Raw genomic sequence first — 25842 nt, 5'->3', positions numbered from 1 at the left:
GAAGAGCACTACAAGGTGAAGGCTAGCTGTCTCTTTCTCTGTGAAACATTGTTCTCCTGAAATCACAGTGCTAAATGGAGTAGCCAATGAATTATGCAAAACCTTTATGTGAGGTGGCTTTCATATTTTCCGATTTTTCACTAACTTTGTTTAACATTGTATGTGATGGACAACTGTACTCTTACTGATGGTCAAATATTTGTCACAAATACTGTAATTTGTTGTCATAATAAAAATAATAGTGGCATTAAACCATTTGTAACCCTCCCTAATAGACTCAAATCATAATATTACTTATTTTATACAAAGCATGAAAATATTATGCGAGAACTATATAGCCTGTACACTAATGGGGGTGGTGGTGGAGTGACTTGGAAAAGTGCACGTTTTGGTCATGAGAAGAAAAGGCAAATTGCATTGATAAATCAAATGAGAGTCTCAATGGAAGTAAAAAAAAAAAGTAAGAGCTCTCAATGGTTTTATACAAGTGGTTCTTACAAAAAAAAATCCTCTTCAGAATGGAAAGAGCGTGTTACTTCAAAAGCTGTGTATAGAGGGACACAGTTATTTTACAAATTTCAATTCAGTTCAAACTGCCACTTGACTTTTTAAATCCAGCAAGAAAACTACCTCATGTTGGTTTAGAAGAGGCACTTGATGGGAAACCTCAGTTGTGCCAGCATGATTAGATTACTTTATATGTATAAATGAGTTATATATATAAGGGTTTACAGGGATGGTAGAAGGATCAAAGATAAGAGTCAAAGAAATGTGACAAGTAGCAAAGAAGGGGATTTCAATGATTTCTGTAAATAACAGTGGTATTATTAAGGGGTGCAAGGCAGTAGGTGAGGAATTTTAAATGATGTGATTATGAAAGCTTCAGATGAAAGTGTACAAAATGTATAGGGAATGAGGAGCAGACAGAGCCCTATTTGACTAATCCTACATGTGGCAGTTCAGTGGTCCCTCACTACTTGGCAAATTCTAGCTCTTAAAATGACCCATTCTCGCTCTCATAACATCTGGATCACAGCAGACAACCATTTACCAGCTGTGCTGCTTGCAAGCACCCTTGATGTGGATTTTTACCTTCTTATTAGACCTTAAGTTTCTTTGTATATGCAGCTTTGTATCTGCTTTGAAGACTAACGTTTAAAGCCGTTTCAGCGCTAAAGGCTTTGCATATTTGTGTATTTGTTCCTGGCAGTTGAATAAAACAATTCTTTTAATGAGGAGAGGAATATTCATGGTCCTGTGACCTTAGCTGCAGGTTTGTCAGGTAATCCTCTCAGAGCTGCGATGTCGTATCAGTAGGGACCGTCATTGCTGTGTATCCTACTACATCCCAGGCACCACAAAGGAAGTGCATGAACTTTGCACCATCTCTGCACTAAAACCATATTTTTAGACTCTTGCATTATGATCTGCCCTGGTCAGCTCTTTGTGATTAATGTGTGTAGAAACATTATTGTGTTCCCATATTTTATTTGTCTGCATCTGCACCACTGTAGCACATTATCAACTGAATCTGTAAGTGTAAGTGTTCTATTATTCATAGTATTAATAATATTAATTGTATTAATTGAGGCTAGATATCGCTCTTCTTGGAAATGTAGGCTGCTCATTTCTTTGATAAATGAATGCATTGATAGGTGAAAGATGCTTCAGAAGGTTGCTGTTTGCAATTTTATGCATGAGTTTAGTCGATGATTGTGGTCTTCAGTTTATAGATCTCTTTGAAGGTAAATACTGTGAGTGAAGAGTGCTTAGCCGATGAAAACAAAAGGGCAAAAAAAACTTTGCTTCTAACTTGACACTTAAAGAAGTCATTGAGGTAAACTTTTCAAATTTATCTCATTTAGGGGAAGGAGGTACATCGATTTAATCCATACCTTTCTGTGAAATGGGTTTCCTTACAGCTTGTCTTGTGCCTGGGTGGACAGCAAGGGAAGAGAAAGATTTGCAATCTGTTGTGATTGTTTAATCAGTTTATTGATTCCTTGTTTATCAGAAGAGGATGTCAATGATAGCCACTGACTAGGACAACACAGACATTAATCTTTTGAATGGAAACATGTTGAATTTAACTGACTAAATAGCCATTTGACATGTTTCACCTAGGCCCAGACAACTGTCAGCAGTCAAATGTTGTTGGGACCTCTTCAACTGTATGAACACATAGTAAATGCTTCCACCTTGTTACCACTGATGTGTCTTGTCGCCAGGTTGAACATTTGCTCCCATTAACTTACTGGAAGCTGAGGCTTAAAGCAAAAAGTGAAAATCAATAGGTTCTCTCTCTCTCTGCCCTTTTAATCCCTGTTATCGGCCGGTGTGACGCTGACGTGCGCCTAGTACGGAGCTCAGCAATGGCGCATTATACAAGTCATTAGCTGGGGTAGTTTCTGCTCAAATAGGAAGCAAATCAGATTAAGGTAGCATCTGATGGTTGAACACGCTTTCTAGAACCGGGATAATCAGGAGCAGAGACTATATTGATTTTTGCTTTCCTTGACAGCATGCCTTGGTTGGAGCTGGGATTGGAAAGCAGTTAGTGACTATGGCCTTGGATTAAGACTTCCCAAGGATTGCATGAAAATGGCGCCAAGTGGAGCTGTGTAAAATGTACACATAAGCCATGTCTTGCTTAACTATGCTTCTAAACTTTCCCTTTCCAACCACTTGCCTTGTCTATTTTTTACAGTTCTATGTAGCTCATTCTGTGATACAAAATTCAGGTGCAAATGGCCAAACAGGGAATACAGTGCAGTGTAGGTAGGCTGGAATGTGATTGAGATATTACTATCTTTGATCATAAAAGTGTTCAGGCAAACATCTACCATGTTAAAATAAAGTCTGAATCTCAAAAAAAATATATTGTTAGCTTAACCTAGATTTTCCTTGTCTTCATCTTGTTCTTGCTCAGTCCAAAGAAAAAACACATTTGTCATCTTATGCTTAACAGTTTAATGTTCATTTAATCATATCTAAAAAGTACGTTTACACAATAAGAAGAGCTGAATGTATAACAGACCCTCGAAAGCCATCTATAATGTGTTTTTACGTCAGGCACAAATGGGTGGAGATAACTTGAAGCAACTGTAGTTCAGGCACCTTAGAAAAGGATCTGTGATGTTCTATTTGGCAGTTTTGCTCTCTAGCCTGCAGTAATACTTCATGCTGTAGCCCCTATTGTTTAGACTTGTGACCCATCCCTTTTCGTCTCCGCACATCACATGCCAATTATTTTCTGCACACAAAGCCGCTAATTACTTTTCCTCTGCTTGTGCTTGTGATCCCAGCACTTGGGACTTCTCTTCATTTCTAAATTGACCAATTTAAATATTTTGCCAGATCATTTCAAACACGTACAGCAGTTTTTCTTTCAATTAATAACCATTTAATAACTGCTGGGTATTCTGGACCTTATTATTTTTTATCCATTTCCCTAATACAGTTCAAAAGCCTGCTGCAAAGCGAAACACATCTGAAGCTTACCATGGGGAAGCGTTGGACATAAATAGACACAACAGCTTTTAATGGTGAATTATTGAATACATATCCACTGTAAGCTCTATAAGCAAAATACAGTAAAAGCAACAACGCAGTAAGCAGGAAAAAAATCTAAACCACCCCTTGGAACAGCTTTGTGTTTTCTAGGCTCAAGGATCAGAAAAGATGGAGAAACTTTTGCTTGTCTTTTGGGTTTTGTTATAGCACTCCATCACAGACAGGTTGTATCCGATTTTTAGTTTTTTGTTTCAGACATTTGGAATTTCCGGCTGTTTATGAATAAGTTGTATCGCAAAATTCCATTTCTAGTTGTAAGAGCTAAGGCTGTGTCTTTCAGCATAAAGCGACTGTATGTCGTGGTTATGACCAGCAAACAGAAATAACCCAAAGAATTGTTCTTTAATTAGATTTAAATATTCAGGTGCTTCCCTGTTACTGATTTTCATTCCTCTTTATCATGCCTTAAATCAGAAAAACTGGTATACTGTACAGATTTGAAGAGTCCCATGTGAATTCAGAATAGATCATCCCCTTCCCTCAACCGTTAGTTTTACAGATAGTTCAGTGTTTTCTGGTTTTCTAGGGAATCCTCCATTTGGGGTTTGAGTTAAAAATATAGAATAAGTTGAAGTTTTCAGTGCAGAAACTCTTCACTCCCTAGACAGATGTGACTTGAAAACAGGGGACCAAGCAAGATCTGTTTTGTTTTGTAACATCAAGGGATTCAGATTGGTAAGGATGTACAGTAAATAGACATACTTAAAACAGCAAACTCTCCTGACTGGATTGATCCATAGAGGCATTGTTATCTTTACATCTGAGGTAAAGCTAAAGTGCATGTGCCTGACTATTTTACCCATAGAGGTGACTCCAGCCTTCTGCAGTGCTCAAACAACGCGAGTTATGTTTTTTTAAACATTGCTTGGATTTCAAAATATTTCTGTAATTAGATCTGCAGTGCTGTTATTTTCCTGTTGCCAGCTATCCCATTAGAGAGGGCAAGTTGGCGTTTATGAGGCTTGGATAAATCTGATGATTTCACTTTAATTGTAGAACTGCACATGCATTATTTTCAAGGGCAGCTGTCATTTGTAATGATAGGATTTAAAGAAAAAATCATAGCAGCAAGACAAATTAATTTTCAAACCTTGTTGACTGTAACACCTTGGAATGAAGCACTAATGCAGGGGCATGCTGAGGAAGTATTCTGTCATTTCCAGATGTAATTCCTTATTCTAGAGACTTCATTAATCCTCAGCTCACCTGTTAGCAACATTTCTGAAATAATAAATGCACACTAACTGTGGCTGCAGGCTCAGGCTGATAGTGCTTTATATAATGAATATGAAAATACATTTTTATCTGTTTAGTACTTTAGCAGTGAAGGGATTTATTGTAATGCTGTGTTCTGAAGTGCAAGGAGTAGGTAGTAATTATCTGAAAACGAGCAAGAACAGGGTATGAACTTTTCAGGGAGTCCTGAACTATACAGAGCTGGTTTTGGCTTTATTTGCTTGTTGTGTTTGCTAGGGGAGTGTTTTCCATTATTGCGAGACATTTAATAGGCAATATCTTCTTAATTGTGTCTTTGCTTTTACCATACGCGAAACTGTGAATGGCATAGGAATAAAAACATGAATGTTTTTATCAAGAAATGTCAGAATTAGTCTGTTGAACAATAGATCTTGTTGTCTGAGCTGTAATTAAAATTGTTTTGTTTGATTGGGTGACTGGCATGGTGAAGAGACGTTAAGCAATTGATTTTGTGATGACCGCCTACACCTGTTTCCTGTGTTCACCTGTTTCTTTTTGCTTTCCGAATTGTGTGGAGATAGCTGTCGACTCTTTGATTTAACACCCCGCCACGATGCCTGGAAAGAAAGGGTCAGCTTCCAGCCTAAGGTCACGTCCTGCAATTGCATAACCATACTTTAATTTTTCAGGATGTTTTTAAAACATCTTTTCCCTTCTAATCAGTGAGAGATTGGGGGATTATTTCTCTCATTTTACAGGCCAGATTACACCGACCTGGATAAATCTGTGGGCCCATTTCACCATCTGGCCCCTCGTGGCCTGCGTAATCAGCACACTTGATATGTGCTCACTGCCATTCCAGTGCCTGGGTTATTAATTTTATTTATTCAAGCACACCTTCTCAGGAAGGAGAACATAAGAAGCATCACAAAGTAGGGGTTAGAGCTCAGGATTCACTTACTGGATGGTTGCAGTGCCACGTCCTGTCACAGACATGACATGTGGTACTCTTGAGCATGGTACTTCACCCCAGTTGCTCCTGTCCACCCAGTTACACTAAGGGTTCCAGCACTGATAGAGCGTAATCCTGTGATGGTATTCCATCCATGGAAAAGCTACATCCTCTCAGCATGCTTAATGATACAGAAATTGGAATAAGATCTGGCCTGATAGGTCTGTAGGCCACATACTGTATGTGAAAGTGTAGCTAAGAAAGCCCACTTGAGAACTTTGCCCTTGAGCAGTGCTTCTGCTTATTGTTTATAGGGATAAAATATATACATTTTATATCTATCGTGCCTTTCACACCTTTTCCTTGCCCCAAGGCACTTAACAAAGCTGTGTGACAGTACATGATGTTACAATACAGAAGGAGAGAAAAGAGACTCCTGCTAACATTATACAATTCAGAAGAAAGTACTAAGTGTGGAGTATTAAGCCTTCCATTTTGTCTTTCCGTGTGCCAGTACTCCATGTAGACTAGCAAATCTTCCTAAACGATAGCTGTATTTGCAATGTCCCTCTTGGGACCATGACAGTGATGCAGAATCCTGACATATGGGGAGAAGAATAGGATAGGCTTAAGGCTGAAGAGGTTAATTTAAGCTCAGGTATGGTTGGTAAAAAAAACTTACTATAGTAGGTATCAAACTAAATAATCTTCCAAGATTATTTAGTTTGAAGTGATTGAACAGTAAATCTTTTGGTTCAGACAATCAATATACATTTTAAAGAGATACCATTCCAAAACAATCTCAGAAATCACACCATAGTGATTGTCTTCATGATCAAACATTTATTGACCTGGACTATTTTCACTGATCGGTTATTAGCTTATTTAGGGAATTCAATTTGTGCTCTAAAATAACTTGGGTATCACAGTGTTGAAAAGTTACAGTGCTAGATCAGATGTTTTAACTGTAACTACTCCTAGGTATAATTGTTGTACTACCGAAATTCTGTGTGCACTCAGAATGAAAGTACACATGTATAGATCAGCATTGATTTCTCTCTTCTCTACATTAAGGAATGTGTGATCATTCTGTGGCATTTAGTTAAACAATACAGCAGAAATTTCTTTGACTTGGAGGCAATATTAAACAAATGTCACATTCTGAATTTATTGTCACGGATTTCCATATTAAAAAGGACAGTATCTCATTTTCCTACTTATTTGCTTGCCCTCATGAAAATGATTTTTCTTTTTTACACGGCAAATGTATAATGGTGTTTTTAATATGTTGCTTTCATTCCATTCCATCGTGTTCTCCCTGGCTGATTGCAGGGGACACCTGTTTTCAGGGAATAAGACTTTCATTCTTTTCACCTAAATAATGTTTGCTTAAATAATTAAAACAGCCCTGCAGTAAAACAGTGCATTTGATTATTTTTTTTAATTTTTGTCTCAAGGCTTGACTGTAGACTTGAACAAACTGACTTGAAACTTGACTTCAGTCTGCGAGTTCCCTCTTGCTCACACTCTTTCTCCCACTGCTACACTTTTTACACCTACTAAGAAAACGCATGGTCCAACCAATAGCTGTTAATCAAAGTTTTTGGAAAAAGTGAAAATTGTGATGTCACTATAGAATTTTAATCAAAGAACACCTTTCATAAAATGTAGCTTTTTCTGGATGCTCGATTGTTTTGTGCTCTAATATTATCCATTTGGATCCTTTGGACTGTAGAATGGTGTTGAGTGGTTATTTTTGGCTATTTCAAAAGTCATATGGGACCCAGATTCACATTTCCCCATTGTGATGATAAAATTCAGCCACTAAAGTGAAGGAAATTGGCAGGCCTTCATATTGATTATGCTTAAAACAAACAAAATAAACAGCTGGAAGGCCCTTTGGCCCTTTAATACATTTCACTGGTCTTAGGTAGAATCAAATCATGTATCGAAAGTGCTGCAGTAAGAAAAGCACAGGTACTGTGTTTTATGTGCTCGAACGCAAGCCCCCCATCACTACTGGTTTATTTTCAATGCTGACATTTAATTATTGTTCAATTTTTTTTGAGATATTTGTTATACATAAATTTAGATTCCTGTAATTAAATCTGAGCAGGGAGGTATTTTCTAATTTAACTACTTTGAATAATGCATTAATTCATGATTGTGTAATGCATTGATTCTCTATAACTGGATAATTCAATCAGCCACTACACCATATTCTGCTGAGATAAAATATTTTGGATTGGAAGCAGGATATCAAAGGGCACTTAAGCTGTATTCTGTTTTTTTTTTAATTCTATTTCTCACCGTCTCATCAACTAGGCTTGACAAGACAACACAAAGAGCGGGATTTGATGAATTTGCATTCTTAATAAAATTGCTTGGTGCAGGAGTGTGTAATACATCTGTTGATGCTATTTTATTAGCAAGCTTCAGTATATAGGGTAACATATTATATACAAGCTTTACATTAAGTTTAGGTAGGAAGGAAACGATAGGTGTCATTGCATACAAGTATTAATAAAATTAAGCAAATAAAATTATGATAAGGCTTGCACTATAAAGTGTGAAGCACAATGCATACACTGTTCAAGAAGAAAAATAGAAACAAATGAATTTCAAATCCACGTGGATACAGAGCAGCACTTTTGAGTGTAAACACTCTTCGTGTTGTATATTTACAGTAAACAAAGTGCAAATAACAAACAATGGTACAGTACATTAGAGGAGAATGTCTGAAGAAAGCAGTCTCTGAACTGATACTGTACATTGATAAAGCTATGTGTTTTTATGTAACAATAACTTAAGAAAAACAAAATAAAATTGATCCCTCCACACAGGTACTTTTGAACTGTGAAATCTATATGTGAGTAGACAATATGTAATTGGTAGTGTAAACGTACCATCCCTTTTTTCTGGCATGTTCTGACACGTATCCAACTTCAGACATTTATCTGTGCCATTAGTGAAAACAGTAGGGAAGATGGGCAATTCACAAAGCCTTTTAGTCTAGCCCGTCAATCACACCATTTCTGTTATAACTACAGTAACATCTGAGGACAATCATGCAGAACCTTAGACTTAAATTATTTATATTTGCAGAAGAAGCTAAGATTTATCTTTCTCCTTGAGCAGTATGCTCCCATTTTATATCCTGTGACATTTCTATTTTAAAGACCTTTTGTGTATCCCTCTATTATTTTTATAGCTTCAATTGTAAGACTCTACGAACACAGGTCAAAAGGCCAATGCATTTATAAGTAATATGCTTACCATACTGAAGAGCGAAGTAGTATATGTAAGAAATACCAGCCTTCAAATATTTGCTTTCAGAGATTGTTAGAGCACTACAGAAGTAAAACATGTTTTCAGCATCTCATATGTTTTCTTGAAAATAACAGTGCTCTGTACAGACTTTGGCTTCTAATGGTTTAAGTGGTTTTGTGGTATACAACAAGATAACTATTAATTTCTTGATTTAACTAATGATACCTGGGTACATCATTTTTTACATGAAAAATTATGAGTTTGGTTGATTTTTCTTGAAAAACCCATGTTTAGCAGTGAAAAGTGCAGCTTTCTGCTCACCTAAGTAAAGCATGTGGTTTGTGAAATAGCAAAGGCTGGTAGATCACATGCATTCTTACTTCTGTGGACTTGAAAAGAGAGGTGAACTTTGAATTCGAAATTATAACAGTAACATTGGGATTGGATATTTTCCAGTTTTATAATCTACTGAAACCTTTTCAACTGATTACAGATCACCGGTGCATATTTTGTCTGCTTTTGTACGCCTATGAAATAATTGAATTGTTAATTCTTCAGATGCAAAGAGAGATTCTAATTTTAAAAAGTGCATTAAAAGTGAGCTGATTTAAATTCATGGGCTGAGGGGATTTCAGTCCTCCTCGATAGTTCCTCCATCTAGCAGGAGCAATATTTTAGTTTTATTTTCTAGGCCCTGGTGAAAAGAGAAGGATTAGTTAGAAAGATTATATTGGGCTAATTATATGCAGTTCAGGGAAATCTGTGGGCTCTGTGGTGGTGCATTTTGTCTGCTTGTTTCCTAGATGAACCTTGTTCATTTCCAGTTCTAAGAAATAGCCCTGTAATAGGAGCAATTTGATAAATGATAAATTCTTTAGCTTGTGGCTAGATGGTGGAAAGAAGGATGTTTACCAATATAGGCATAAACCTAAATTGTCCTGCATAGACAATTGCATGTGTCAGGTTTAGTCTTGTTGATTATGATGATCTTGCTTTTCTTGCTAATCCTACCTACAGTACCTTGGTTGTAATTTCCTAAAATGTGGGAATTTAATTTTATCTGGGTTCTGCAAAAAGATTGACCCGGGATGATAAGGACAAGTGTTATGAAATAGAGAAAGTGAGTATCTGAAAATACTGCAGGTAGAAATGCAGTGTTGTAGGTGGAGGTACAGGTAGCTTTCCCTGAAACAGGCCTTAACCCACTAAAGATTACCATATAAAATATATATTTCAGAATTTCTAGCTTCCTAAGTATTGTCTCTTCTGAAATAGTTTTCAGTGTCAAAATAGAACTGGCCTACAGCTTGAGCAGGAATCTTTTCTTCAGATTGATAAACCGTGACAAAATTTAAATATCAAGTGGGAAAGAGTCAATTATTATTCTGCACCCAAAAAGCCCACACCATGCGTTGAATTAATTGGCGCCAGAATTGCAAAGCAAGCCTCATCTTGAACCTTACTGACACCTTTATATGCCGCAAATACAATGTTATTGTTATTCTTATTTCTTATTCTCATTTGGCCTTCCTGTAACAAATAAATTACCATGCTTGAGATAAATTGTGAGTAATTCCATGGTTTGGTTTGATGAAGGGCTATCCTGTAACAATGGAATACCTCCAAGCACCTTAGCTTTTTATTATATTTATGATTTCATGGAAAGGAAGGTTACAGAGATGAAGAGTCTTATTTTCTGGTTGTTCATTCATTCCAATCTAATTTTCACCTTTCTGTACCAAATAATAAACAGATTGAATGCATTCATTTTCTTTGCATCTCCTGAAGATACACTTTCTTTGCATCTCCTGAAGACGCACATGTTTATAGTCAAGAATAGTTTCATGCTTTTAATCTAAAGTTAAGGCCCAAACCGAGATTATAACTTGTTATAAAATATCAAAGAATGTGCAATGTATACCTTTTCCACTTTTGAGACTGTTTCATGTTTAGAGTAAAACATTAGGTTTGTTCATAATAGAGAACATACCTTGTATTAATAATTAAACCCCAATTTTAATGAAGATGAGGTGTGGTAGTATATTCTTTAGCCTTATGTAGGTGACAAGGAAAGACCAGCTTTTGAAACAAGCTAAGCTATGTAAAATGTGTAAGTGGCAGACTGAGTTAAAGAAGATATATTGTACTATAAATTTCCAAAGCTTTAGAAAAACCTTGAGGCCTAAAAAAATCTGAATGTTTAGACATGCACTCCGACTTGGTATAATTCAGCTTCAGTGAGTCGTTTTTTTTTCCCATTTTTGCTCTTTTGCATTATGCTCCACGCCCCTCACTGAAGTGTATTGATTGCAGGCAATAAAGAGATATTCATTAAATCCTGATTAGCATATAGTTAACGGTGACCTCTGGCTGTAAGTAGTGGCAGCCTGACAGTTGCTTTCTGCTGACATGCACAAATATGAGGTCTGAGACTTGAGGACCTTGTGCCAGGAGTACTGATGAATGGCATTGAGGTCTTGAGACAGAGGGTCCTGTCAGGGTTTTGACGTGATCATGTTATGAATCAGTGGTGACTGAAGTACCTGAGTGGACCTTGTATTCTACGTCCCCTTGAATAAGATGTACAATACACCATTAGAAGAACCTCTTGCTGGCCTTGGCTTGACAATAAGGATATTTAGAATAATCTGCTGCTGGACTTATTACATGATTTAAATATTAGAGAGAAAAATTAGTCACTGAAGTCCAAGGTTTTTACTTGCCAACCCTCTGACTTTTAGGGCATTTCTGGGGTACATACAGGGCTTCAGAGAAACAGGAACACATGCTGACACGTTTATTTTTAAATCCATACAAAAAGTGTATAGAAATCACTTATGCATTCCAATTTAATTTACTTATGTGGTCACATATAGTATGCCTTTATTTTAACACCAATCAGTAAGTTATTGTGGAATAACATAGGTTAACTGTGCTGTGTCCTTGCCAACAGCAACACTCTTCCTACACACAAACCTGCTAAGTTTCACTCAAGCTCCAGCAGAGGAGAAAAAAAACACTAGTGTAGTAAGTTATTCATCAGGTCCTTGTCTGCATTGCTGGAAATTATTTAAAACTGTGGACATAGAGCGAGTTTGCAAAGTGCCAAAGTAGGTGCCACTTCCTTTTTTTTGTAGGAAAGACGGTTTCCTGTTCTCAGAAACAGGGTCTCTTCTTTGATGCACAAACGGGTTTATGGCAGACCTGATTTCCAGCCTGAGTGATGACGTGTTCTCGCTTCGTTGCAACACCACATAAAGATGATGGAAAAATAATTATGGCAGTCTGTGAACTACCACCGATACCCTATCAGTCATTCTAACCAGCTGGACACCATTCTGTTGCTGACAGGAAGTGTTATTTCAATATTTTTGCAACATGAAATGGACAAAATTGTTTCAGTTAAGTGGAGAAATATGAACAAAGGCAGTTTATTTTTGTTTTATGAAAGCCAAAAGATTTACATTTTTTAGTTAATGTGTGCATGCATATGACAAGAAATCATGATTCCGTTGAAGACATTAATGCTCAAGCTGAGTGATACAGTGAACACACTGATTTATGACTGGATAACACTCAACTGCAAAAATATTTTGTACTTTGCACTTCACCCAGCACTGAAATACAGCACCCACTGCAAGGGCAGCAGTGTGGAGTGCCACTTTAACTGGAAAATTGTGGGTTCATGTCTCAAGTGAGATACTGCTAGTCTACTCTTGAGCAAGGTACTTTATCAAAATTCCTCCAGTAAAAATACTGAGTGCAATGTAAGTTCCTTTGGTTAAAAGCATCATCCAAATAACTTTGTTTTGGTCAAGATAGTGATGCATAGAATCACCCTTGCTGTTAAAAACAGCACCATGGAACCTTTAATGATCTGGCAGTCAGAACCTTGTTTGTTATCTGATGGTCATATTTCTAGGGTATTGGTTTGGCAATTCTGATCCAGAGGGAAGAGCACCACCTACTGGTTCACCAATGCCACTTAAAGAAGCAACCTGTTTTTTCTTAGGGGTTTCTCATCCAGTACTGACCAGGCTGGGATCAGGTGGCATGGTGGTAACACTTTTCAGTACCACAGTGTGCTCTTTCAGGGAGGTAGGGGGTTACATAAGTAATAACTTGTAAAAATGATGTTCTCTTTCTTTCTTTTAGGTATGTTGACGATGTCATATCCCGGATTGGACGCATGTTTCCCGATATGACAATTGAGCTATCTAGACCCAATGGTACCTCAGCTGTACTTCTGGTAAGATGAATTCTCAAGCATCATGAGTTCATTTTCTAAGGTATTCAGTTCCAACCTCCTTATTGTTTTCAGTTCTAGGTTCCTCCTCGTTTTAAAACATATTTCTGTGGAGTGTTAATGTTGTATCATCTTCCTAATGACTCTGGGGCACCTTGGTTTTAAATGTGATAGGTGTGAATAAATGTATTTGCCTGGAGTTGAGTGGCTTTTTCTTGATGTCCCCAAAACCAATAACACCTATCTACTTTTATTCCTTTTGACCATTATTCTAATTTTTTCATTAACACCAGCACGTTTTAGTGATGTTAGTGGCGTAGAGCTGCTACCGCTAAAAGCTTTGTAACTGTCCACAGAACACTTGATACACTCTCCTATAGGTGAGGATACCTGACCTTTCTCTTGCACTACTGGTAATTTTGTAAGATATATTTGTGAGACCTTTGGAAGCCCACTTTTTTAAGATTGGAGTATAGAACAGACACTTTCTCAGCTATAAACCTATGCAAAGGATTATATGATAAGGTACAGTAAAAGATGTCATGTCCCACCTCAGAAACCAGTGAATTGAAATGGAAACAGCAGACATGCATTTTAGCTGCACCTATTGCTGCATGTCAACCCTGATAATCTGTAGCTGCTTAAGCGTAGCTGAAAATCTGTAGCCTTAGCTGTGATCACTAAGGAGGGTGTAGAACTCACGGGGGTGTGTGGGCTCTGTCTTGTGAGTGGGAGTTTAAACTGGTGCTTTTGGCCAACTTAATGGATTTGTGGTCATTATCTCTGGGTTGCTAAGTTTTCTTTCTTTGATGAAGTCACAAGGTTAAAAGTGCAAGCAGCATCAAGGACATGGCACTGTCAGTAAGCAGCAGTGCATTAGTGTTACCTCTGCATGACTAGACAACAGCATAAACTAACAGCCCCATTAAAGTAACACCCTTTGATGACAGTGGTTGCTTTTTGTAGAACCTGATGTTGGTATTATCAGGTATGTGAAATGAGCCAGCCTACAGTAAGAACAATAGGAACTGTTTACATTTATTTCAAAGATGTCGCTCTGCAGTGCTTATTAGCGTCTGACTACATAACCTGTTTTCTAGTTGGAGTAAACAGCCTTCCCTTTCAGCACATATAGGGTATAGCTAACATTCAATGATTGGATGCTCAACTTTTCATTTTTAAAAGCTAAATAATGTGTTCCCTGGTTCACTTAGTTCTGAAAATATTGAAAATCCCTGTTTCCAGTACTGTTATATATTCTTAAAATACCAGAAGCAAGGTAATAGCGACAAACATTGCCTTTTGCCTGCACTTGTAGATGAAGGAAAATAAAATAGTGGACAGGTTATGTAGTTATCTATTTCATTTAGTAGCATACACAGTAGGGTGTTGCAAGTTCCTTCCTTCATTCCTTGACTTTCTTGCAATGCTATCTGTGATTATTATAGTTCGAAAAGATACCCATTTCATTCCCGGTGGCAGGATTCAATGTATCAGTGTATTATGACTTGAGAACTGGGCCACCTGTTTTTGCAGTTTTGACAGGAACTTTGACAGTTCAGTTTTGGCTGACCTGCTTTTGAGACTTGCACAAGCGCTGATCTCACCATCTCCTGTGGCATTCTTAAATTAGTGAGCTGTTTGTTTTCGTTGTGAAACAGAAACGATTTGCATGTGGAGGGGGGGTGCTCTAGTGCATGTTTTTCCTTCATCTTTTGAAAGCCACCTGTCATCTACAAGAGGGTTGGAATCAGAAACAAAAGGGTAAGGAACTGAGGAAGCATGTCTAAAAGGAAAATAAAGGTGCAATGTGTAGCTCTCATGAATGAGGAGTGCTGGTGCACTTTTAATTTCTCTGTGTCATTCCCTGGTGCTGCCAAGAGCAGAGGTTTGGTGAGTTTCATGCACTTCAGTGTTGTAGCCAATAAAATACAGCATGAGAAATGTAAGCACCATACAGACTGTCACCCTTTTATTAATTTGAGGTTGAAGATGACAGAAACGTCTTCACAATCAAAATTTAAAATATAAAGAGTGAAGCTCAACCTTTTGGAAATACTAGATATGAGCTTTTTTTATCCTTTTACAATGCAATCCATATCTAATTTGATGTGAAGAGATCTTGTTTTACTGATGTTATGATGTTTATCATGAAAAACTTAAGAACAAAATAGAGGTTGCCACTTACAAAAATGAATCATCTTGTAGTAATTATCTGTATACCACCAAATCGGCATTAAAAAGAAGACCATGTGCTTTCCTTACTGCCTCTGTAATCTGTCTCACAAAAGCAGCTGTAGCCTAGTCTGATCATTAATAGCTTTTTTCCTGAAAATGTCTTAGACATTTTGATTAAGCTTCTCATCATTTCTGTACTTTGAAAAAGGGAGAAAAAATCGCAACTATAATCCCAAGCCTAGGATTAATCAAAAATAAGAACAATAAATTCCTGAGAGGTGATCAAGTAGCGAGTGTAGGTTTGGAGCCATTTATTTATTTCTAACTTTGAGGTCTTATTCACTCGATGGTTAGGGAATTTTTTTTGGCCATGAAGCCAGTGCATATAATTGTTTTTAATGTTTTTAGTTGGCAACAGTGAAATCAAGGAAATATAATGTAATATTTCCAAACAAAATGCAACTTTTACATTTTCGCTGGCCGGATTTAACCAATTCTATCCTTGAGCTTGGCGGACTGATCCAACTCAGCATCTCACTGCCGCCTGAAGCTGCATTCCCTGGGATGTGCCCATACAATTCTCTCTCAGGTCTTCTGGCAATACTAAAATATTAAACCCCAAATGCAGTTCAGTTTTTATATAATGACTTTACAAATGTGGTTTGTATCATACGCACTTCTATAATGTTTTGCACGAGGCGATTTTACCATTTATTCCTTCCTTCCAAGTATTCATATAAAGTTTGCATCAAACATTTATTAAAAGCTACTAATGTGCTTATTTCAGTGCAGGTGCAGTAAAAAGTACAACCTTCAGATAATGCAACCGTACAAACAATTGTTGTTGTTTTTTTGGAATTTCTTTACATGCAGAAAATAGTTTGCTGCACACTTTGCATGTCTTGGATTATTTTTCATTTCATTTCAACCACTCAGCTCTTTGAAATAAGATTATGTGAAGGGAGTAAAAGCTTTGGAGTATTCCACTATAGCCTCGGCCTTTAGGTAATATTCTGCAAAATCCTGCATTGTTTTGTTATCACTTGTGTAATAACATGAAAACACAATTGTGCATTTTGGAAGGTATGTTTGAAATGGGCTTTACATGTTTACTTAATCATCATTACTAGGTATAAAATTAATTGTCTTGGTCTCTTTTCCGTCCTAAATGGCTGCTTGTAAACAGCAGCAGCAGCAGTTGTGGCAGGAATGATACAGCGTTAATTAGGGCATGAGATTGGGGTCAGGGGAAGAGACCAGCAAATTCCCTTCAGTGACAGACTGCAGTGAGGAGTGCATCTCTCTGATAATTAGCTACTGTTAATTAGCGCTCAGCCTGCTTGGCATGTTCCTGGGGCACCCCTGTATATCCCACACGCTGAATTGCATTGTGCATACAGTTAAACGGCAGGTTCAGGATAAATGAGAGGTTTTATTTAGCTATTTTGTGTGTGTATTTATAGACAGAGCAAAGCATTGCAAGACACGTGATGGCCGATTGCTTAGTAGAAACAAGCCTTTTCCTTCAGGGAAGCTTAAAAATGAAATGTGTGCAGTTGCTTAGCATGCATATTTTAGCAGAATCTGTCTTGCAGTTTTGCACAAGGATCCAAGTGAAACAAAAGATATGCATTTGTTTTTGAGCACCGTCTAAAATATTATTTTTAATATCTCAAACTTATAGGGTTAAATTTGGATTTTTGTTTTCGCTCTGCAAGGAATCTATTTTTTTTGCACCATGAAGAACCTATTTCTAGCACACCTTGGTCGTTAATAATACAAATCTTAATTTATTTTTTCTTTCTTTCAAATTTGAACAGCTGTTCACTGTTCTCATAATAGGTTCAAGGGAAGCAGTGCGAGGAGTATTTTACACTTTTTTTATTAATTGAATTTTAAAGTGACCTTGTGGTATTGATTTGAATTAAAAAATTCCACTTCAAGGTCGAAGCAGCAAATATCCTAAGGGCAGAGTATTTGACTGCGGTGTGCTATCTATGGAGTATTGACAGTGTTCTGTAATAACTTCAGAGGTTCTCCTGCCAAAGAACAGGGTGAAACTGACAGAGTTATCACAGGACTGAAATAGAAATTGTCTGCATTCATCGTATTTGGAGTAAATGTTATCCTACCACTGAGTCTAGCCTTTTAGAGAACAGAATGGGATCTGAATCTGGTGAACTGTGGTCAGGGAGATACTTAGAATGGCACAAGGTTTTAGTGGCTGTATTTGGGATATAAGGTAGTCTGTCAATTCTAAATGCTTTAAAAGATATTTGAGGTGAAATGTGTGGGGGTTTTTTTGCATTTATTGACAGGCTAATAAAATGATGGGTCTTTTAAAACTTTGTAATTAAAATATACAGTGTTTTCAGTTATTCGTTTTACTTCATAAAGGGAGCTTCAAAGCTAATGGCTAAAGGGTATGTGCTGCAATAGTTTAAAAATGGTTACTGGAAGATTTCATTTTTTGGCACCAACGGTTTCTCTCATTTTTTAACACCCTGTTACATTTTATAGCTGATATTTAAACATCTGTGAAGTCATCAGCCTTCACAATATTTTTGTGCTATGCACACAAAGCTTTAAATTCTCATGCCAAGTGCTGCCAATCATACTGAAGACTCTTCAGAAGACTCCCATCACTCCGGCGACTTTGTTTTAAAATTGACAGTAGTAGCACTTCCTGTTGTAGCATTTCCAAATTTGACGTTATCATTGAGGAGCGCTTTTCTCCAAGCAGACAGCTTAAAGAAAACTCCATCGAGCAGCTGTCTACACCTTTCTCACCTACTGTACCTGCCATCTCGTATGCTTCTGGGCAAATCGGCTCCTTTAATTGAAATGATGGGTAAGAAAGATTTAAGGTGCTGGTTGCTAAGAAACATTTCTGTTTCCTCAATGCAGATCCAAAGCGCCTACCTTCAGTTCTTTCAGTGCAGCCCACAGTTTCTGTAAAAAACATGCCATCTGTCTTGGAGCAATAGAGTCATCACATAAAGTATATTCAGTTTTTATTTTTTTTTAAATACTCCTATAAAAGTTTTCTTAGCTTCAAAACATTTCAGTTGTCAGGGGGTTGTGGATACATGATTACTTTTATGTTCTTGCTATTAATTGAATTTCCCATAACTGCTTGTTCGTTTATTTTGCCTCCAGACAAGACTTCAGAAGAGCTGTTTTGGGGATTTTCTTGTGTCTTGTCCTACAATCTTACTGCCACGTGGCCATACTCACCCTTCTACATTGCTCATCTCGTACTGCTCAGTTTTGAAGTCAAAACAGTACAAGAAGAGATACAGATCTGTGACGTAAAAATGCTGATCTGTTGCCCTCGTGAAAGGGCTCCAATTGTATGAGCAGTGCTTATGATGGAAGTGAAGTCTTTGTTCAGGAATACACCTGACTTGTAAGGGATGCCCAGCTTGTTGTGACAATACCCATCAGGTAATGATGTTGATGTAATGAGGGGGACAGGCTGAGGCATGTGCACTATTACCACTTTTACAGTGTAGATGAAGATCAGCTTCCAGCAGGAGAAGCCAAAGTATTTGACTGGACCTCCAGAGAAAAAAGTGGAGCTCGCCCCACCATTTAGAAATACATTAGTCCACAGTGGGTGTTTGACTTCTGTAGAAGGTTTTGAGTAGTGTGAGGTAGTAAACTAGGCAACAAAGAAAGCAAGAAGGAAACCACTCTAGAGCAGACACAATATAACAGAAGAGGATTGGAACTCCTATATCCCATTCTAAAATACCCACCTTAAAAGAAGGCAATGCAATAAAAAAGGATGCCTCTGGACAAAACCACAAAATTACAAAACACAAAATCTTAAAATAATGAAAGAAAGGCAAGACACATGGATTATGCAAAATATTGTAAATGAGTCAGAATTTTAAATACGTTGTTTTGGTGATCACTGTTTTACAGTGTTTCCAATGCTCGTTAGTTTGTTTTTCAACAATGACAGTGGCTCTTGTTTTTTTAAATCCATAATTAATTTTTCGGTTCAGAACACATTTTCGTTTTCCATGAAAGAAACAGTGGAGCAGGTAATTTACAGAAATGTAGATGGTTGTTGCAGGGGTGATGGATATTTAAAAAAAAAAACATTCTTTTGACTTGGTTTCAAGAACAGGTGATAATGTGAGCCACTGATTACAGCATCTCTTGTGATTCTGGCACTTTAGCAAGATTAGGCATCTTTACAAATTAAAATTCCTTATTACCTCAGCATAGCAAGTAAATCATTCTAGAATATCTGCTTTTCTCAACGGCTTCCTTATATATAGACATGAGTTTGGGTCAGTTTGTGTTTCCCCACATCATTGAGCCTATCTCTGGGTTACAATATGGTTTGTGTTTTTGTCATATGTGATGTGTCTGTGAACGCTGGATTGAAATCTAACCTATGATATATAGAACATTGCTAAACCTACTAGAACCGTAAACGTTTTGTTACAGTTGTCTGGAAGGAAATATCTTCTTTTAATTGCTCTGTGTTGAGCATTTTCTGTCACAAGGAATTTTCTGACAGTTCTTTTTCTCTTTCGCTTGTTTTGAAGCTGTTGGAGGAGGAGAACAGCCAGATAAAGAAAATGGGATGTGATGTAGGAAGAGAAAAGCATGTGCATATGTTTGCTTCTTTGAGAACCTTGAAGATAGAGGATAGCTCTCAGAAGCCAAGCTAGGGGTCAGTTACCTGTCTTGATTTTTGGTATACCTCAGACTGTCTCAGTTTTAGGTGAGTTTTAGACTTTTGCCTTGATCTAGCAATGTTAGATTAAAGGCTTTGAAGTTCAAGTATGTTGTTCTTGATAAAACCCTTTCCTATACTCATTTTGATTAATTTCTGTATAAAAGTGGTCACTTCCATTTTCCTGAGAGTTAAATACTAACATTTCATCCTGCTGTCTTTGTCACATACAGTGGCTATCAAAAGTGTTCACCTCCCCTGGATGTTTTCCCATTTTACTGTGCTGCACTGTAGAATCACAATGTATTTATATGGGAATTTTGCCATTGATTGACACAAACACTCTACAATGTCAAAGTAAAAGCAGAATTCTTCACATCCTCCTGAATTATATTTTTATTAAATTAATTGATAAATATAAAACAGAAAATAAGTGATATCATATTGATTGGTTCACCCCCTTTAGTATGCCACACCTTAATAGGCTCATGTGCAACCAAATGTCTTTACAAGTCACATAATGTGTTGAATGGAGTCCACCTGCATGCAATTAGAGAGTTTCACATGAGCTCAGGATAAATATACCTATCTCTGGGGGGTCCCACAGTTGATTCATATGGCTCCCAAAGAAAACTACATCATGAAGACAAAGGGACTTTTAAAGTAAACCTGGGATAGGGTTGTTGAAAAGCACCAGTCAGAGGAAGGAAACATTTCCAAGGCATTACATATCCCCCAAAGCACAGTAAAGTCCATTATGCAGAAATGTGGAAAGAAATGAAGAAACAGGGTGTCCTCAAAAACTGAGTATCCAAGCAAGAAGTGCACTAGTAACGAAGGCCACCAAGAGGCCTGTGACAGCCCTAAAGGAATTACAGTCAAATGTTTGAGATGGAAGAAACTGGCACATGACATTTGCCCCAAATTGGGTGCTTCACAAATTTGTGCTTCATGGGAGAGTGACAAAAAACCTGCATCAATTCTTGACCACACTTTTCCTTAAGTAATGTGCAAGACTCTGAGACCGAGTGGAAGAAGATTCTATGGTCTGACGAGACCAAAATGAACCTTTTTGACCTCAAAGGTAAGCATTATGTTTGTTGCAAGGGTAAGAGTGAACATCACTGTGAGAACATCATGAGGATGTTTCGCTGCATCAGGACCTGGAAGACTTGTGAAGACAGAAGGAAACATGGACCTACGAAGTACAGAGAAATCCTGGAGGAAAACTTGCTGCAGTCTGCAAGACACATGGGACTTAGGAGAAGCTTCATCTTTCATCAGTAGGACAATGACCCAAAACATACAACCAAAGCCACGCTGTAGTCATTTAAAAAGAAAAAAAGTCAGTGTTGTGGAGTGGCCCAGTCGAAGCCCAATCAAGAACCTGTGGCAGGAGTTGAAAATTGCTGTCCAACCTGAGAGAGTTTGAGCAATTTCGCAAACAAGAATGGGCAAACATTGCAGTGTTCAAATGTGCAAAGCTATTAGAAACTTATTCATGGTGACTTATGTCTGTTATTTCTTAATATTGTCTCCAAGGGGATGAGTACTTATATAATCATTTTCTATTGTATATTTCTAATTAATCTGTGTAATTTTGTTTTCACTTTGACATTATCTAGTGTTTTTTTGTCAGTAGAAAACATTTCCAATTAAATACATTAATATTCCATATTGTAAAACAAGAAAGGAAAATTCCAAGATGGGTGAATACTATGAAGCCTAAATTTGTGATGCACCCAATTTTGATACCCACTGTAGGCCATATACCAACCTTTTCATATGTACTGGTAAATTTAACCATCTTGGATTAAGAATTAGATTAGGATTTACGTTGGCGCTACTATACCAGTATTAAATCTACTACTAATAGTGTTGTCCCACAAAAACACTATTCTAAAGAAAACCATCACACAAGGGAGGAGGACTTCACAAATCTGGACAAGGGATTAAGTGGCCAGTCAGTGCATTTGTCAGGAGATTCTAAGTAAGAGCAATTTGTTTTTAGGATGAATGCTTAGTTCAGGCAGTACAGCGTGTTGTGTGAGAGTTTGGTTTTTAACCACAGGGAGGGTAGGGGTCTGCTCACTGGCTTTCATCTTTCATCTTTCGTCTCTTTTTGATTTCTGCAACAGGGAGTGATCCAGGTACAGACGGGTTGCATCTTATGTTCGTTTTTTGTTTATTTCTTTTGCACCCCCTGTTTTCATTTTCACAGAGCAGAAACATGTAGTCCCTCACGAAGAGAGAAGAAAAGAAGATGGTAATACAGTGCATACATCTGTCTGCATCAAAATGAAAAGGTTGAATTGTGAAAGGAACATGCTTTAGATCTGCACATGTCAGTGCCCTGCAGGAGAGATGCTGTCTTTCAGGAGGGCCTGTTCTGTAACTGGTGGGATCTCTCAGCTTCTGTCTGTAAAACCATATTTGAGTGTTATTTTCTCCAACACGGTAGTTGGTCCCAATACCGTGGGACCACTATGCAGGTGCTCATTTGTAGCGCAACTGGAATTGCTATTTACTGAGGTCGAAAATAGATTTCGTTTTAATAGCATGTGTTACGTGCTGTCGTAGTTACATCACAATTTTAAGTTTAATCTCAAGTTCAGTTCTGAGAAAGATTTCAAATATAATTTAGACTTTTCTACATAATAACTGCCTTAGGTAAAAAAGTAAAAGATGTACACTCCTGGGGTGGAAGTCATTTGCATGATTTTTTGTGGTGGTTTACATGCAACTTGTGGTCCTTTTCCTTCTGAAGGAAACACCCCATCCTCAAAGTAGTCATCTGTCAAATTGCCTGTACTTTGCCTAGTTCCATATACAATTTTCAAAACCCAATTCCTCTGTCTGTGTACGAGGACTGTCAAGTGTTAAGTGTTTTAGATGGTCATGCTAGGATTATCCTGTTAGAATTCACTTTCATTATGTTACATTTCAATACGTGTCAGTTAGATTTGCCCTACCAGAGGTTAATAGTGATTGATTTGTTGTTGTTAATCACAAACCCTTTTGATTGCCTTGCAAAAATATATTGATTTGAAATGGATCTGATTTTTTTTCTGCCCGCTATCATTGAGTGTTCTGCTGTTTTAGATTTCAAATGAAGTGTGTCAGCCTCTGTGTGCCGATGGCAAAGCTACCTTAAAAGTTTTGAGACTGTTCTGTCTCCTGTAGCTTTGTGTTCAGAAGAAGAGCTAAATATTTAAACCCCACCCTAACTTTAAAGGGTGTCCCTTCTATTTTTTCCTTATTTCCTTTCATTTCAATTAATTCAATTTTTGTGTTTGTTCTTAATAACTGAGGTTCAGTAGGTGTATGTGTAGGCTTCCTTGATAATGTGCCATGCTATTATCTCATAATGATAGTTTTCATAGGAGTTCATTACAATGTAATATTATCATGTTATTCATTTTCACTTATTTTCTTCAGTTAATTCCTTGATTTACAGGTAAATAGTACTAATTAATATTTTTTTTTACCAGAACAGTTATTCACAATATATTTGAACTGCCCACGTCCTACACTATATACTGTATATTTGAACTCATTTGAACAGACTCATTATATTATGGGTATATTTTTAATTCTTTGATTAAGCTTTGGTTAAATAAAGTGAAACCAGTATTAGCACTATTACTAATACTAATAGAATGTACTGTATATGTAAATGTAGTTTCATTTCACAATCTCAGAAAATACCACACAAGTTTCTTTCTTAATTTTCAGGTACGGTGCATTGCTTTAAGATTTTAGAACAGGCCTCTGTCACAGACAGACCACTCCACGCCCCTTTAAACTTTTATTGATGTGTTGCCAAGCCTATAAACTATAGGATAGGTAACTTCCAGTACTCTGTGACTGACTGCCAAAGTTAAGCTTCTTGCTCTATTAAAAAGCCTGTCTCCATTAATGGGTTTAAGCTTTGAGCACCTGTCTCAGTACAGAGTGGCACTCTGCTAGATGTACGTTATGCTTTGAGCCAGAATGACAGTTATGAATTTAATAAGCTAATGTTAAGGGGAGGTATGTAACTCATCAAATATAAATGGATGTTTCTGCATTTTCTTGACAATCTCAGATCTTTCTCTCCAGGTTCCTAACTCCTTTGATTTGTTGATGAGACATAAAATATTCTCCAGCCTCGTGTTTGGCCTTTTTTGTATTAGTTAAAAAAGGTATTTGTCTGTTTTGGTTGAAAAAAACTCCAGTTTAGAAATTTCTTTGATTTATGTTCTGAGTTTCTTCAAAATGGGGCTTTCAAAATACACATAGCCTATATATCCTTTTATTTTGTCAGTGCTGTGAATTCTCTGCTCTGCTTTTTACTCATTAAGTTTGCTTACTTTCACATCACGTTCAAACACAAAAGCGCTTATAAGTGTTTATTTTATTTAACCTAAATTGTTTTCTATTATTTTACAGGAATCTGATTTTAGAGGCTTATGTCAGTGACAAAAGGAAAATTTTATTTGCAAATATATTCATAGAGATTAGTACATTCTATAAGTAAGCAGGTTAGATTTGATTGGTTTCTCTAAATTGTTCTTTTTGGAGGGGCGTTCCCAGTAAGACCAGTATGTAACAAAAGCAGAATCAAATGAGCATGATGGGCCAAAAGACCTCCTTTAACCTGTAGCTGTTGTGAATTTCTGATATTTTTAATTCTTCCTCAAGCAGTCGTGCATCATAAGGGGAAGCTGCCACATTGATTTTGCATGAAATGAAAGATGCACGCCCTTAGAAGACTTTGGTGCTGGCTGACAGAGTTCAACTTCAATCCAAAGAGAAGAGAGCAGATGCACACTGAAATATACTCCAAAACTATTGTGTGTTCTATTACCTGACAAAAAACAACATTTAAGCAAAACAAATCTACTAAGATAAAAAAACTACTAAGAATGTGTATATGCAGTACATATGGCTATCACTGTGTGATTACAATTAAAACACGTTTTACCAGAATAAGACCAGCATCACAATGCAAACTCAACATATCAATATATAAAGAAAAGGTTCTTTTTTTAAATTGGTGGTCATGTAAATATTTTTCTCCTGATATTTTTGGAATGCATTTGGATGTTTGACTGTTTTTTCTTTTGTACTTTGAATTTACATTTCTTTTAGATACTGGACCATAAACCAAATGATATTTATGTATATAAATATATTTTATACAGTCAGCATAATTTTTCTATTGAGCATGGAAAACTGAGTCGTCTTCTCTGTCAATTTACTGTAAGAGATGTGCTCTGTAAGGAAGTTTTTTTTAGTCTAGTTTTGGATATCAGGGCATACAAGGCTTTTTTATCTTATTTTTTTTTCTATCAAGGTCAATTACAGCATAAGTATTTTTACATATGCCTTTACTACATTCAGAATAGCTATATTTAAAGTAAAGAAAAGGGACATACAGCATGTGTGTTAGTAACACATTTGATACCCAGGGTTGTTTTAGAGAAACCACATCCACCTAAAGTAGTTTGGCATATTATTTTCTGAAAAACAAGGCATTCTTTGTATTTGTAACTAAAAATCGATGTTATTGTTTTCTGCTGGAACTTTGAAGTTCCCCTGACTGCATACATTTGGGTCATTCCTCGCCCAGCCAGAAGAGGGAGTTTTGATGTCAAATCTCAACTGTTGCCTCTTTGCCTAGTGGAAATCTTAATTACATTATAAAATGTCTAGCACTGAAGAATTCAGTCAGCCCAGGTGGATTTT

At 37.0% G+C, this 25842-nt stretch overlaps 1 protein-coding gene across 1 annotated transcript in view; it reads left to right on the top strand.

Annotated features, from left to right (window-relative positions):
* med27 (mediator complex subunit 27) overlaps positions 1-25842 on the top strand; it is a 90716-nt gene that overhangs the window by 46974 nt on the left and 17900 nt on the right. Inside the window, exon 4 of the mRNA XM_088614638.1 lies at positions 13148-13241. Coding sequence (XP_088470764.1) covers positions 13148-13241 — 94 coding nt within the window. The remainder of the gene's footprint in view (positions 1-13147; positions 13242-25842) is intronic.

Source organism: Lepisosteus platostomus, chromosome 21, assembly GCF_059453375.1.
Source record: "Lepisosteus platostomus isolate fLepPlt1 chromosome 21, fLepPlt1.hap1, whole genome shotgun sequence".
Lineage (NCBI taxonomy): Eukaryota > Metazoa > Chordata > Actinopteri > Semionotiformes > Lepisosteidae > Lepisosteus > Lepisosteus platostomus.
Note: the sequence above shows the minus strand (reverse complement) of the source record. Positions and strands in the feature narration are given on the sequence as shown.